This window comes from Peromyscus maniculatus, chromosome 23 (genome assembly GCF_049852395.1).
Source record: "Peromyscus maniculatus bairdii isolate BWxNUB_F1_BW_parent chromosome 23, HU_Pman_BW_mat_3.1, whole genome shotgun sequence".
In the NCBI taxonomy this organism is placed as follows: domain Eukaryota; kingdom Metazoa; phylum Chordata; class Mammalia; order Rodentia; family Cricetidae; genus Peromyscus; species Peromyscus maniculatus.
Genome location: NC_134874.1, coordinates 14,449,693 through 14,465,986, shown reverse-complemented (window position 1 = coordinate 14,465,986; position 16,294 = coordinate 14,449,693). Strand labels below are relative to the sequence as shown.

General features: G+C 46.7%; 1 protein-coding gene across 4 annotated transcripts in view; it reads left to right on the top strand.

Moving 5' to 3' along the window:
• The window catches only part of Anapc5 (anaphase promoting complex subunit 5), a 55,455-nt gene that overhangs the window by 30,896 nt on the left and 8,265 nt on the right, over positions 1-16,294 (top strand). For 2 of the 4 annotated variants that reach the window (XM_006970736.4, XM_076560029.1), the window contains 7 exons: positions 2,092-2,158; positions 7,421-7,522; positions 8,336-8,526; positions 11,649-11,730; positions 12,394-12,483; positions 13,967-14,109; positions 15,130-15,265. In XM_006970736.4, the coding sequence (XP_006970798.1) occupies positions 2,092-2,158; positions 7,421-7,522; positions 8,336-8,526; positions 11,649-11,730; positions 12,394-12,483; positions 13,967-14,109; positions 15,130-15,265 (811 nt within the window). Of the gene's footprint in view, positions 1-2,091; positions 2,159-7,420; positions 7,523-8,335; positions 8,527-11,648; positions 11,731-12,393; positions 12,484-13,927; positions 14,110-15,129; positions 15,266-16,294 lie in introns of all 4 variants that reach the window. The other 2 variants (XM_006970735.4, XM_042268157.2) reach the window with 1 other exon arrangement.

Sequence of the window (16,294 nt, the reverse complement as noted above, 5' to 3'; positions counted from 1 at the left end):
CCGCCTCAGGTTCTTCCTTTTTGAAGGGGGAACCTCACTCTTTATTTTATTTATTTAGTTTTTATTTTTTGGTTTTTTTTGAGACAGGGTTTCTCTGTGTAGCTTTGCACCTTTCCTGGAACTCACTCTGTAGCCCAGGCTGACCTCGAACTCACAGAGATCCGCCTGCCTCTGCTTCCCGAGTGCTGGGATTAAAGGTGTGCTCCACGAACGCCCGGCTCTATTTTTATATATATATTTTTTTATTTATTTTTTTAAAAGATTTATTTATTTATTTTGTATACAGCATATGTGACTGCAGGCCAGAAGAGGGCACCAGATCTCATTACGGATGGTTGTGAGCCACCATGTGGTTGCTGGGAATTGAACTCAGGACCTCTGGAAGAGCAGTCAGTGCTCTTAACCTCTGAGCCATCTCTCCAGCCCTATATTTTTATTTTTGACAGGGTTTCATTTGATAGTCCAGACTGTCCTTAAACTCAGGACAGTTCTGCTTCAGCCTTCAGGTCCAGAGATTGCGAGTGTGGGCCAACACTGCCCACTCCGACTGTTAACTTAGAAAAGGGATGGCTGAGGGTGTGGCTCAGTGGAGCAGCGCCTGCCTTCTGTGGATGAGGCTCTAGGTTCAACCTCCCGTGCCAAAGGAACGCACACATTGAGAGGTCGGACTGTCGAGTCATTAAATGTTGACCAGATGTTTTTAAGACTCAGTTACGGAGCAGGCACCTGATTCATCTTTGGCGTGTGGTTCATCTTGGTGGCTCAGCGGCAGCAGTCATGTTCTGCAGGAGTGCAGGCCTGTAGCATTATACCCTGTGGGCTTCCTGTGGAGGTCCTTAGGCTGCAGCGTGCTTGCACTGCTGCTTTCCCAGGCTTCGGGGAGGCCCTAACATCTGTGGAAATTCTCGGGTTTCTTCTTGGTGGTAACTTAGTACCAATCTCCCAAACTCACCTATTCCATAAGCGTTACTGACTGCTTCCTGCATGCCAGGCAGGCACTGTGCTCGGTGCTGTTCCTTTTGCCAAGAGGAGAAAACCCCCACGTTCATACCATTAGGTAGGGATGGACAGATGATAGAGAGAGAACTAAATTTAAACTAACAAGATGAAATTTTCAAGAGAGTCACTGTGCTAAAATGAAGCAGACACCATGTTTGGTGGTGTGTACAATGCCAGCACTGGGGGGAAATAGGGGTGAGTCGAGGAGGCAGAATTATGAGTTCCAGATCTGCCTGGGCTGGGCAGTGAGTTCCAGGATAGCCAAGGTTATTTAACCAGACCCTGTCTGTCTGTTGGTTTTGTTGTTGTTGTTGTTGTTTTGTTTTTCCTAGACAGGTTTCTCTCTGTAGCCCTGGTTGTCCTGGAACTCAATCTAGCCTCTGCCTCCCTAGAGCTGGGATTAAAGGCATGTGCCACCCCTGCCCCGGCAAGACTGTCTTAAAGAAAGGACGAACCGGACATAAGCTAATGACGGCCAGGAGTGGAAGCTGTGGTGGAGGGCTGTGTGTGCACAGTGTTCTGAAGGCTCACCCACGTGTAAATGCCTGCAGAGTCTAGACGAGGGCATCAGAGCCTCAGGAACTGGGGGTTCAGATGGTGGTGAGCTGCCATGTCGGTGCTGGGGGTCAAGCCTGGGTCTTCTGCAAGAGCAACACATGCTCCAAACACTGATCAGCCTCTGCAGCCTGAGAATCTCCTTTTTCAAGGGCTGCTTAGTTACAGTTTGTCAGTGGGTTATTGAGTTGCTTTCCTAATGCCATGTAAACATGAGTCTCCAGGTGTGTGTGTGTGTGTGTGTGTGTGTGTGTGTGTGTGTGTGTGTGTGTGTGTGTTTATTACATTTTGATGTGTGTGGGGTTTTTTTGTTGTTTTTTGTTTTTTGTTTTAGTAGCTTCTTAACATGTAGCCCATTGAACTTGAACTTGCCATCTTCCTGTCTCAGCCTCTTGAGCAGTGGAATTACACAAATACGTTACCATAATTGACCTTGAACTTTCTAAGGATTTACATGATTTGTAAATGTTATCTTTTTGACTCTTGTGTAATTCTTTGCTGCTGTTACATTTTTAATTTTTTGCTTTCATTTTCCAGAGAAGAGGAGGTGTCTTGCAGTGGTCCTCTGTCCCAAAAACAAGCCGAATTCTTTCTTTCTCAGCAGGTATGTTAATTATGTAACTGATATGTGAGCTTTTTCCCTTTTACTAAGTCCTATGGTTCTGTATTGTCATGAAAGTTGATTTGCAAAAGTGTAGTGCCTGTTGCTCTTGTCTGTCTTTCCTGGTAATACCCGTGGGTCCTTCCTGTGTTGTGTCACGTTATTCTTCTTTTATCATTATAATACAGGTTCATTTCATAATGGTGTGTGACCTACAACCCATACCCTAGTAATTAAGATTTTCGGTTTTCTTTTTGCAGTTATGTATTTATTTGTAGTGTTGAGGGGATTGAACCCAGTGTCCTGTGCATACTAGGCAAGCACTAGAGCAATCTGTTATGTCACCAGTTAACATTCCCCCTGTGTGTTTGTTGTGTGTGGGTCCACGTGTACGCGTGTGCGCGTGGAGGCCCTAGTTTGATGTCCGGTGTCTCTCACAGTTGTTCTCCGCCTTATTCTTTGAGGCAGGATCTCTCAGTTGAATCCAGAACTTGCAGCTGCTAGTCTGGCTAGCCAGCTCACTCTGGGGATCCCTCCCTGCCTGCCCTTCCAGCACGAATTACAGAGGGTTCACACCTACCCACCTACTTTGTCGTGTTGACGTTTTCAAACATGAGGGTAAAGAAACAACGCAAAGGCAGACAAGGTGGCTCCGTGTGTAACTGGGCTGTCACCAAGCCTAATGACGTGTCTTCAGCCTTGGGACTTGACAGGAGGAGAGAAGCCGCCTCCCACAAGTTTTCCTTTGATCTCCACACATACCTCACCGTTTGCTGTCTGTTAGTCTGAGATGTGATTTCATGCTGTAGCTCAGGCTAGCTCAAACGTTTGCCCGTTCTCCTGTCTTGGCCTTCAAGTAGTCGATCGTAAGCTTCAGCCACCACACCCAGCAAAGGAGGTGTATAGTAAACGCCCACGTAATTACTCTCTGGAGTCTACGGTTATATTTTGCTCTGTTTGTAAAATGTTTAACATGCTCTATCCAGATAAAGTGAGATTTTGTGTTTTGGAGCAGGACTAGGGTTTCACTGTGTTGCCTAGACAGCATTAAGAGCAGAGTTTTCCTGTCTCAAGTGCCTGAGTGCTGGGATTACCAGTGTGCTTAAGTCATCTTTTTTTTAATTTAGTGAAAAAAATTAATTATGTGTATATTTGTGTCTGTGTGTGGGTATGTGCACATGTGTGCAGTGCCCTCGGAGGCCAGAAGGAAGGAAGCATTAGATCCCCTGGAGCTAGAATTAGAGGTGATTGTAGGCTGCCTGATGTGGGTGTTGGGCACTGATCTTGGGTCTTCTGGAAGAGCAGCTAGCACTCTTAACCACTTAACCAGCTCTTCAGCTATCGTTTGATTTTTTTGATGTATTTCAAGTTGCAGATCCTGGTGTATGTTGTTCCAGATGTGTCTTATTAAAGCTTTGAGCCACAGATTTTCATTATTGTACTAATATAAACTAAATATTTTCTCCTGTGTTATTTTAATACAAAACAGAATCTTAATTTTTTGGCCTGTTTATTTTGTTCATAATTTCCTGCCAGCAAAAAAGATGTAATATTTGAATTTTGGGCAGATGTGGTGGTATATGCCTTCAATTCTACCACTGTAGAGACAGAGGTAGACAGATCTCTGTGAATTCCAGGATAGCCTGCTCTAAAATAATTGAGTTACCCCTGCAGGTGAATTTCATATGGAATTGCTTGACTATAGAGCCTGGGTTTCATAACTGAGGACTCGCCACGTTAGCTGTGAGGAAGAAATGGTTGTCCTCTGAGTCTCCTCATACCCTGGTGCCCCACAGATGAATGAAAGGGTTCAATGTAGACAGGTAATGCTGTAATTAGACTAGGAGGAGCTTCACATTAAGTTTTAACTGCCTCTGGGTGGGGAAAGCCTTTATGAACATAAAAGCTCTGGAAGAAACCATGCAGGAGATACTTGGATTTTCAGCATAAAACTTAATGTCTGCATGTCATCATCATATTCTCCAACTTAATTAAAAGGCAAGCAACAAAATGGAGGAAGTGTTTGCAATAAATGTGAGGGAAAGAGTTAACAGTGTTGCTTTAGAAATGTTTTCAAAGACTGTTTGATGATGAAACAAAGCTCTTGGTAGATTATTATGTGGACAGAAGGAGGAGGGCTGGAGAGACGGCTCTGTGGTTAAGAGCACTGGCTGTTCTCCCAGGGGGCCCAGGATGGATTCCCAACATAGCCACAGATGTGCTCAAACCCACATGTAATGCCAGTTCCAGGGGATCTGATGTCCTCTTCTGGCCTCCGTGGGCACTGCACATATGTGGTGTACAAACATACCTGTAGGCAACACATAGAATAAAAATAAATAAATCTCTTTTTTAAAAAAGGAAAGTAAAATTATATCATTATTTTGTCTTAATTTTTTATTTCATTATGGGTGTGGATGTTTTGCCTGCATGTATGTAAACTACATGCATGCAGTGCCTGTGAGGGCCAGAAGAGGGTGGCAGATCCCCTGGAACTCAAATTTATGGGTGCTTGTGAGCTGAATTGTGGGTACTGGGAATTGAACCCGGCTCCTGGAAAAGCAGTCAGTGCCCTTAACCACTGAACACCACTCCCCGTACCCCTGCCCTTGTATCCCCCCCCACACTATCCCCTCCCCCCTGCCCCACTGAGATTGGGTCTCACCGTATAGGTCTGACTGGCCTCACACTGACAGGGATTCTCCTACATCTTGAATGCTGTGACTACAGGCATGAGCTACCGTATTTTTCTTACCTCCTTTTTTTTTTTTTCTTTATAGACAAAGCCTCAGTATGTGACCCAGGAACTCTTGATCTTCCTGTAACTGCCTTCCAAGTGCTAAGATTGCATGATTAGGGTATTATACACAACTTCATACCTGTGATCACACACGGGGAAAATACTAGGGTAAAATATCCTACTGTAACTAGGTATGGTGATACACTGGTAATCTCAGCACTTAGGAAGATGAGGCAGGAGGATTGAAAGATTGAGGCCATCCCTTTTTTTTTTTTTTTTTGGCATTGTTTTTTTTTTTAAATTAAATTTAATTTTATTTTACAATACCATTCAGTTCTACATATCAGCCACGGATTCCCCTATTCTCCCCCTTCCCACCCCCTCCCCTTCCCCCAGCCCACCCCCCATTCCCACCTCCTCCAGGGCAAATCCTCCTCTGAGGACTGCGATCAACCTGGTAGACTCAGTCCAGGGAGGTCCAGACCCTTCCTCCCAGTCTGAGCCAAGTGTCCCTGCATAAGCCCCAGGTTTCAAACAGCCAACTCATGCAATGAGCACAGGACTTGGTCCCACTGCCTAGTTGCCTCCCAAACTGATCAAGCCAATCAACTGTCTCACCTATTCAGAGGGCCTGATCAAGCTGGGGGCCCCTCAGCCTTTGGTTCATAGTTCATGTGTTTCCATTCATTTGGCTATTTTTTTTCAATAATTGAGTAAAACCAAAATTTATTATAAGCCACAGTCGTCCTAGGGACCTCCATGCTATATATATAGCCTCCATGGTTCTATGGGTTGTGGTCTGATTGTTCTTTATTTTATATCTAGAATCCACTTATGAGTGAGCACATACCATGACTGTCTTTCTGGGTTTGGGCTACCTCACTCAGGATGATTTTTTCTAGTTCCATCTATTTGCCTGCAAATTTCATGCTTTCATTGTTTTTCTCTGCTGAGTAGTACTCCATTGTGTATATGTACCACATTTTTTTCATCCATTCTTCCGTTGACGGGCATCTAGGTTGTTTCCAGGTTCTGGCTATTACAAATAGTGCTGCTATGAACATAGCTGAGCATGTATCTTTATGGTATGAATCAGCATTCCTTGGCTATATGCCCAAGAGTGGGATGGCTGGGTCTTGAGGTAGTTCGATTCCTAATTTTCTGAGAAACCGCCATGCTGATTTCCACAGTGGTTGTACAAGTTTACATTCACACCAACAGTGGAGGAGTATTCGAGGCCATCCTTTGAAGAAAAAAAAAAAAAAGCCGGGCAGTGGTGGCACACGCCTTTAATCCCAGCACTTGGGAGGCAGAGCCAGGCGGATCTCTGTGAGTTCGAGGCCAGCCTGGTCTCCAAAGCGAGTTCCAGGAAAGGCACAAAGCTACACAGAGAAACCCAAAAGCCAATATATATATATATATATAAAATTATTCATAATCTTATTATTAGCTGATAATATTACTAACTTATTTCTTTTGTAGCCTTTTCATTTTTTTTGTAATGATAAAAATAATTAAAAATGCAATCTGTGAGTTTAAGGCCAGCCTGGTGCATATAGTGAAGTCAGGGGACATAGAGACCATCTTAAAAAGGGGCGGGTGGGAGTTGAAAATTATTGCTGATCACAGCATTCAGGAGGGTCACGAGTTAGAGATCAGCAAGGGTTGTGTAGCATGTTCCCAAAGCAGGAAAGAACCAGAATAACTTCTACTTCTAGAAAAAGTCGCCTATATAAAATTGGAATGTACTGGCTGCATAACCAGTTAGGTACAAACATATAACGTGGCTGGATGTATTGATCACTTCTTTAATCCCAAGCACTTGGCAGGCAGATGAGGCAGATCTGAGTGTGAGATCAGTGTGGTCTACATAGCAAGTTCCAGGCTGGCTACATAGCAAAACTGTTTTTAAAAACCTTATAACTGTCTTTTTTACATTACGTAATAGCCTGCTTTGTGCCACTCCAAAGAAATAGGAAATATATACTACTATCAGCTAAAGAGGGGTTTGTTTTGACTCCTAGGTCTAGATACTTAAGTCCCAGATTGGTGGCCCCGTTGGTTTGGCTTCTGGGAGTTCCACATCCCAGTGGGAATGCTTGTCAAGACAAACGGACCCTTCTCCAGCTGTGCACCAGTGAGCCTGAGACATGGGTCCCCGGGTACCTTTGAGGCATAGCCCCAGTGACCTGGTGCCTACCATTGGGTCCTATACTATTTTTGTTGTTTTGTGTAGGGAATCCTTAAATGATTCTTTGAGAATCCCTTTATTGATTTCCCAATGATTTTAGAATAACTCTCAAATCCCATAAGGGCCCTTCATGATCTGAGTAGTTATTATGGCCGGTTCTTATCTTGAGTTAATCTAGTTTTGATTGTTTGTTTTGGGGTGTGTGTGTGTGTGTGTGTGTGTGTGTGTGTGTGTGTGTGTGCGCGCGCGCGCAAACCATCAGGCTACGTCAGTTCCTCGGGGCTCCCTGTTTGTTGACCTTCCCTTTCCAATCTGTTGTCACTTTAATTTTCAGGCTGCTTTGCTGAAGAATGATGAGACTAAAGCCCTCACCCCGGCTTCCTTGCAGAAAGAATTGAACAACTTGTTGAAATTTAATCCTGATTTTGCTGAAGCAGTGAGTTTTTTCCAGAATTTGTTGGGTTGCAAAGAAAGGTCAATGCTGTTCAACCGGTCAGATTAGAATTTAGAAATTCTAGGTTCTAAAAGAAATGACGTTGTTGGCAGGGTAAGAGCAGGCCTAGGTTGCAGGGCTCTCCCACTGTCTCCGGGCAGAGGCCCTGCTACTGTGTTCTTGAACATCATGGGTGTGGCTTTGGACAGGAGATTAATAAATCTCCAGTAACTCATTAATAAAACCATTTTTGGGCTAAAAGAAATATTTTCTCCCTTTTGTGAGTATTTTTAAAAATTAAATATCCAATAATTTAATTCTATCAAGTGTGTTACTCTGCGACCTTCTTAATGATACTTGATTTGACATCAGATTTTATTCTCATGTCCAAACAGCGCTTTCATTTTCCAGTAACTGAGATCTGCCCATTAGGAGGGTGGTTTAACTCTGGGATTCAAAGCAGAGGGACAGGAATTAACTTGGTAGCTAATTTATACTAGTCTTACTCTGTCTTCAGTTGGACATCTAGAAGAATTAAACTTACCATTTGTATATGGATCAGGGTTTCATTACTTCAGTGTTCCTTAATTTCTGAGCTTGGGGAGGTGTGCTACCCTTCTGTGTTACTCGAGGGTCTGACACAGCCACCATAGCCCGTGTATTAGGATGAACCTGAGCAAACACCTAACGGGATTGCTGCTTGTCCTCTGTGGACTGTCGCAGCCCAGTATCTGGAATCTTATTTATTTTGCCTATGGAGAAAAGATTAAGATGAGCCCTGGCTTCCATAAGACAACTGATTATTTTTTGTTTTAGCATTACCTCAGCTACTTAAACAACCTCCGTGTTCAAGATGTTTTCAGCTCAACGCACAGCCTCCTTCACTATTTCGACCGCCTGATTCTCACCGGAGCTGAGGGCAAAAGCAATGGGGAGGAGGGTTATGGCCGGAGCCTGAGATACGCCGCCCTGAACCTGGCCGCCCTGCACTGCCGCTTCGGTCACTAGTGAGTTCGTAGACTGTCCATGCGGGCACGCAAGGCCAGCTCCTCGCTGTTAACTGCAGTGTGTTTTAAAACATGAGCCATTGCCAGTGTAGTGACGCACTCGGGCAGAGGCGCGTGCATTGCTGACCTGGAGACCAGCCTGGTCCACATAGCAAGCCCCAGGCCAGCCAGGGCTTCGTAGTGAGACCCGTCTCAGAAACGAACAGAGACCACTCTTGAGGCGTGGGGGCCCGTGCTTGTAATCCTCAAGAGTTGGAGGTCAGAGGGCAGCTGTAAGCTCAAGGCCAGCCTGGGCTACCTAGAAGTCTCTGTCACAAAACAACAAGCAATTTTATTTTAAAATGAAGGAAGAAACTGATTTAAGATTTTTCTAGATTTGTTTCCAGCTTCCAGAGTGAACCTTTCTACACTGCAACACAAGTTAATGACAATCCTCCTCAGTAGTATGCCCCCTGGCGTCACTAGGTAGTAGTGCATGTTCTAGTGCCTGTCTGTTTTTTTACTTCTAAGAACAACACAGACATTTAGGGATGAGGAAATTAGGTCATTAGGCCAAGGGTTCCCAAAAGGATTTTTGGACATAATGATGGTGCTGCGGAAGCTATTTTCAGTATTTGAAAAGCTAAAGGAAAGTTACGTCTGCTGGTAGAAGACTGCGTAGCTTGCTGGAAGTACTGTGTGCTTTTGCGTGAGTACACGAAGCCGTGAGGTGAAACCGGTTGATTTTGTTTTTGTGTATACCTGGCTTTATTGTCTGTTTATTTTGTTTTGTGGAAAATACATGAGAACTTGGAGTCAGGGCAAGTGTGTGGACATCTTCCTGGAGAGGAGGCCGTATAGGAGGGTTAGATTGATTGCAAGTGTGGCTGCAAGTTACCAGACACAGTCTGAGAGAAACCACTGCTGAACAGACTCAGAAAAGCATTGTGGTGCTCCAGTCCAGAGCAGGGTGTCCTCAAGGAGATTCAGGCCACAGACGGATGCTCCAAACCAACCATTATGTAATAGCTTACAATAGCTAACTCCTTTTTCTTCTTTATTAAGTGTGCTTTCTTGTTTGGTTGGTTGGTTGGTTTTTCACTCCTCTTGGGGTGCTAGATTTGGGACCCGGGACCCCGAGGATGTTAGATAACCACTTTACCACTGAGCAACAGCTCCAGCCCCAAAGACCTTTCTTTTTCTTAACAGGGTTTCAGGTTTTCCAACTGGCCTCCAGCTTGCTACATAGCTAAGAGTGACCTTGAACTTGTAATCTTCCTGCCTCTGTCTCCTAATGCTGGGATTTCTGGTGCCCACCAGCTCGACGGCTTACGTGGTAGTGGAGATTGGACTAGAAGTAGACACCCCCTGCTGACAGTTCTAGCCCTGGCCCCATAGTGATGGGCTTTTGATGACTGTTTACTGATCATATACTTCATCCTAGGCACCCTTGTGTGTGTCAGGGGTACAGAGTGAGAACAGGAAACCCTGATGTGACCCCCGCTCACTGTGGAGAGGGAGGTAGCGGTTCAGAGGGTGACCCTGGAGCAGGTGAGAACTGCTGCTGGAGTTGCCATTGCCCAGGTGTGTGCACGTGCCCAGGTGTGTGCACGTGCCCAGGTGCCCAGGTCTCAGTCGGTCCTGCCTGCAGCCTGCTGGCCCGAGAGGGAGACAGACTTGGGGAAGCCAAGGGCCTGGGCCTGTGTTTGGAGGAAGTAGTCACTTCAGTGAGAAGGGTCCAAGGCAGGAGCTTATGGTTCGTCGGAGCTGGGTGCATCCTGGCTCTGTACGTGAGGGGAAGTGGAAGGTGACAGGGTCAGCATTTGGTCCTGGAGACCAGGTGAGAACTCTGGCGTTCTCTCTGAGTAGTGTAGGAGGCCATTGCTTCTGTCTTGGAAAACTAAGTAGGTATCACAGTACACTTCAGATGTGGCACCAGCTTGCCTCTTGCTCTTTTTTAGCTTTTGTGAGACAGTCCCATGTAGCCCAGCCTGGTCACAGACCTGTGCCACCAAGCCAGCTTCTTTTACTGAAAACGTTGGCTTGACTTTTTTGAAGTTTCTGTGTTGGAAGTTGCTGTCCCACTGTATGGTTCTCTCAGACTCTTCTTTCCTAAGCTTAGCACTGTGTGGCCATCTGCTGTTCAGTGGAGTGATATTAACTGAGGCCCTGTGTGTGAGTGTGTGCTTCCTGTTCTCAAGTAGCCCACGATCTAGGGCATTACATTCTGCTCAGCAGGAAAGCAGTTTGAAAGAAAAGCAGAACAGGTGGAAAGGTACCTGGCCTTTCCCTTTGAACAGGCGTGGAGAAGTAAGCCCAGGACGACCTGGTTAAAGTTACACCTGTGCGGCTGTTGCTGGTGTTGAAGAAAAGTCACCGTGCGTGTTTTCCTTAAGTAAATGGCATCCGGGAACTGCGGTTCTTACATGGAGGTGCCGGTGGTGGCGTTAGTGAGGCTCTCTTCCTGTCGTTTGCTTTTGGGGAATCCAGAGTGGAAGGCATGGTCTGTGCCACTTGTGAGGTGGTTAATAAAGTTACACAGGTTAAGAGGGCGCCTAGTAGTAGTAGTTAGTGGAGTGTTGCAAAATGGGGTTTTCAGAGGTGCTAGCTCGTCAGGCCTGAGAAGAGCTGGCTGGACTGCCAGAGACATTGAGAAGTTGGGGGAGACCATCTGGTTTTCAGTGGACAGAGAAAAAATTTACCAGAAATAGCAATCTTCAGAAGGCTTCTGATAACTGCTTTTTTAAAAAATGATGATGCTAATGTAGCAGCTGCTCGTAATGTTTTGTTGTTATTGTTGTTGATTTTGTTTTTAACAGTGCAGAAAATAGCTTAATGAAAAGTAAAATGGTGATCTTTTCCTTGCTGTGCTTGGCAGTGGACGGCTGGGTAAACCATTTTAGAAGCAGCAAAGAAAGCCATTTCCTTTCCTAGACATTCCCCCAGGAAGGACCTGTCCCTGCCTCCACAGTGGATGTTCCCCGCTCCCCGGGCTGGGGTAGCCACTGGGAAAAGCAGTCCATAAATAGCCACGCTGCAGCTAGAGCCTGCTGGCGGCCAGGCTGCGCACACATGACTTCCTGCTCCTGACGCGTGCATGTTTGTGATCGCTAACGGGATGGTAATGTCCAGTCTGTCATTAGTCAACAGGCAGAGCTCGCCCTGCAGGAGGCAATTAGGATTGCCCAGGAGTCCAACGATCACGTGTGTCTGCAGCACTGTTTGGTGAGACCGTCCTCTGGTCCGGGGATTTTGCTCACGGGTTTAGTTGGCCTCCTGAAGGCCCAGTTTTAATCAGGTTGTTTGGCAGTGGGAGCAAAGGTCCTTAGCGGTGAGGGGAAACTACTTAGGTAGACACAGGAATCCACACAGGGCCCCCAGGGTCACTTATCATTCTTAGTTCATGGCATTTGTTCTGCTTCGAGAACTTTCTATCTGTACAACTTGCCATGAAAAAGAGAGTCAAGTACTGCATTGCTGTTGGCATTAGTGAAACACTATATTATACCTAGTAACTTGGTGAGACAGTGGTGTATTAAAGCATCATTGCCAAGTTCATAGAGTACTGAGACATTGACAATCACCCGTGACTCTCATCCCAGTGAAGTGCCACACGGGAGCTTTATGCTTCTTTCTGAAGGGCCTACCATTGGGGGCTGGCAGAGATAAAGTGGATCAACGGCTTGTTTGTCTCAGTCTGGCTTTGCTGAGGGTTTTAATATTCCTGACCAGTTTCATTTACACTCAGAATTCACAAGAGACAGACAGTGTTTTAGAGGGTTTATTTTGTCCCTTCAAATTCTTCCTTATGTCCACATCGATGTTTCACTGGAACAGCCGCCCTTGCCATTGTTATGACACGTTTTGATGGTTCTTCTCTCTTGCCAGAGCTGGCTTTATGTGCTGGGGCAGAAGAGAGCTGATAGCTATGTTCTGCTGGAGCATTCTGTGAAGAAGGCAGTACATTTTGGGTTACCGGTAAGGCTCATCTTTCTGTGAGATTGTTAGAATAAGTGGTATTGAACCTCTTCTTCCACCCACCTTGGTCGGGACCCAGCGTAGACTTAGAGTGGGTATCTCCACATGTGCTTTCCTTCCGCCTTGTTTCCTACGACTTGAGTTATTAATCACACCACTAAATTCTTTGGGGCAGGTTTCTCTCTATTCCCTTTGTCCTAATAACATCTGTGAGAGCTCCACTTACTGATTTGATAAGAGAGCTTTGTTTAGTTTTCGTGTATTGAGCAACAGTTAGTACATTTTCACTTAGAAAAATTATCGAAAAGGCTTTTTTCTTCTTTTTTAGTTGTGGAGATAGAACCCATAACCTTACACATGCATGCTAGGCAGGTGCTTTACCGCAGCTGAGCTACGTCCTCAGCCCTGGGAAGACTTAATTTTAAACCAGGGATGGGCAAACTACAGCCTCTGTTTCAAATCTGGTGCTCCGTCTGCCTGTGTATGAACTTTGCTAAGAAACGTTTACATGTCTAGATGGATGGGGCAGGAGGACAGCCAGCCACAAGTAAGCAGAGACCAAATGTGGCCTGGAAACCGAAATCTGCTCTGACCCTTGCCAGAATGTTTGCTGATCCTTGTTTTAAACAGTAAGCAAAGCCTGCTGGGAAGATCTGTTTTCGTTGGAGCCTCAGTGACAGGCAGAGGGCGAGGTCTGTGCACAGAAAGGAGGGATGGCTTTGGGGTCTGGACTGCCGATGGAAGAGCATTGTTCTGTCTCGGCGTCTGGTCGGTCCGGGACCATAGACCGTGAGACTGAGAGCAGTTTAATGCACATCTATTCAATCTGTGCATCACCTGTGGGATCTCTTCAGGAAAGGGAACATACATGGACAGAATTGAAGTGGCTCTTTAGAGACAGCTTAATACACTCTTGATACAGATTTAAACTGCCTTTTTTAGTTCAGCTTTTTACCTTTGAAGATTATTCCAGAAGTTAAGAAGATAACTTGTTGCTCATGACAGGCATCCTTTTTTTTTTTAATCTCCTGTTACCTAATGTGCCTGGCACTGTTTGCTCTATTATCTCATTGTAATCCTTACCACGATTCTTTATGATAGGTTTGATGCCCATTTTACAGATGAGGAAGCTGAGGCTTAGCTAAGAAGCTAAGTGACTGGCCCTAAGTCAACAGTAAGTAGCAGAGGCAGTGTCTTAAGTCCAGGTTACCTAATGCCGAAGCCCTGGCTCTTTGCCATGTACCCTCTGCTTCTCTTGCAGCCCTAGAGTTTCAGGAACACATCTCCATGGGTCAGGGTTAAGGTCAGGCCGTAGGTACTCTCCTTTAAGTAGAGCTGTCACTGTGCATGTGCTGAAATGTGAAATCCACCACATTTCTGAAGAGCAAAACAAATTCTGTCATGTAATCTCTATCTTGGGTCGTGGGTATATCTGTCCCCTTAGTACCTCGCCTCCCTGGGAATACAGTCCCTTGTTCAACAGAGAGCTTTTGCTGGGAAGACGGCCAACAAACTGATGGACGCCCTAAAGGACTCCGACCTCCTGCACTGGAAACACAGCCTGTCGGAGCTCATTGACATCAGCATTGCCCAGAAAACGGCCATCTGGAGGCTGTACGGCCGCAGGTAGGTCTCCAGGCGGACTGCCAGAGCCACGGCAGTGTGGAGCCTCACACTGGTCCTGTGCAAGGTTGTCCCCTTTGGAAGTTGTTCATGGAGGGGATTAGAGAAAATGCTTCGTCATCTGGAGACGTTTTGTAGGCTGCACGAACTTGGCAGAGTCTGCCCCACGTCCCCGGTTTACTCTTCCCGGCTGCTCTTGTCTAGAACCGGTGGGTGATCCCTCATCTGGTTTGCACATTTGATCTCAAGATCATGAGTCTAACTGACCAGTGACCAGCTGGGGCTCAAACCTCGATCACCCGACCCGGAGCTGAGATCCCCCCCCTTCCTGTTCGCATGCTGCATGGCCTCCTTGTACAAGTCCAGCATCCCCCTCCCCACAGCCGCCTGTGTAGACAAGAGTGCTTCTCTGTCGAGGTGTTTCCTCTGGAATATCTCCAGCCACTCTGTTTTCCACTCAGCCACGTGTAGTTTGGAAGTAAACTTCTGAACCAGACTTTGCTCTGGAGCCCTGTCTCGGTCTCATTGGTCCCCTCGACAGTCTGTAATTTCTAGGAATTCAGTAACGGAAGGAAGCGCCTCTTTACCAGTCTTGTTTTTGTATTTCAGATAATTTTTTGGCACGGTGAGCTCTGAAACAGCTGCCGACACTGGCCACTGCCTGCATTGCCAGAGCAGCCGGTGCCAGGATGGCATCGGGTCTGAATTTACCCGTGAAACCTAATTAACACCCATCCCGTGACCTCAGGGAACATCGTGGAGGGGAGGGGGAGGGGGGTCTGGGTGCTGAGTGCTCCCACTTGTGCTGACCTACTCTGCGTCTCCTTGGGGCCTGCACACCCAGGATCCTTCTCTCTCCTCGGCCGAAAGCTGGAGGGCCGGCATGGGGAGGAGCCGCTCCACACATCCAGAGCCGCAAGAGTTCCCTTTCCTGTGTCTCCACTGCGGAGCACTCCAGGGTATGGCTCAGGGCCAGCCTGGGGCTGCTGCCTAAAGGGAAACCTGTCCCCTCTCCCCACCCAGCACCATGGCCCTGCAGCAAGCCCAGATGTTACTAAGCATGAACAGTCTGGAGTCGGTGAACGCGAGCGTGCAGCAGAACAACACGGAGTCCTTCGCCGTCGCCCTCTGCCACCTGGCAGAGCTCCACGCAGAGCAGGTGGGTCCGTTGTGACGTTAGCTGGGCTCTGGTGCTGTGGCAGCATTCCCGAGAAAGCCAGCTTGGAAGTTGGCGCCGTACAGCATAGCAGTGCATGTGCTGCTAGAGGTCTGCTCACCTCCTGGTCCCAACACGGCTTCCAGGGTGTGCCCCAAATGGTAATTACCGGTGGGCTCTGGAGGAACATTTCAAATCCAGCTGCAGCACAGGTGAACTGACCTGTTTTGCTTCTAGGGCATTGAGGCTCTTTTTCCTTTAGTGCTTGAGAAAAGCACTAGCTGTGTGTTGGATGGGTCTGGTTGGTACAGGTTGCCGAAGAATGAAATTCCCCGTGGAGATGGTCTAAATGTGGAATGTGTCAAATGAAGGGCATCACACACCCCCCCCCCCCCCCCCCCCCCGGAGACAGGGTTTCTCTGTGCAGTTTTGGCGCCTGTCCTGGATCTCACTCTGTAGACCAGGCTGTCCTCGAAATCACAGAGATCTGCCTGCCTCTGCCTCCCAAATGCTGGGATTAAAGGCGTGCGCCACCGCCACCCGGCTTAAATGAAGGGTACTTTGATATCAGTGAAGGGACCAAGAGGTTGTGGCTATTGTATTTAAGAAATAGAACAGGCTGGGCATGGTGGCGCATGCCTTTAATCTCAGCCTGCTGTAATTTATCCGATTTTAAGTTTTTGGTTTTCCTCCTAGAAAGAGCTTTGCATGCCAGTCTAATTCAAAACAGTTTTTAAGCAGGCGTGGCAGTGCACACCTGTAGTCCCAGAACCTGGGAGGTAGAGGCAGGAGGGAGAGGGAGGTCATGGCCAGACTAGATGACAATGAGACCCTGTCCTTTGTTTGTTTCTTTTTGTTTTATTTTTAAGACAGTGTTTCTCTGTGTAATAGCTCTAACTGTTCTGGAACTCAATTTGTGGACCAGGCTGGCCTCGAACTCACAAAGATCTGCCTGCCTTTGCCTCCTGAGTGTTGGGATTAAAGGCGTGCACCACCACCACCCAGCTGAGACCCTGTCTTCTTCAAAATGAG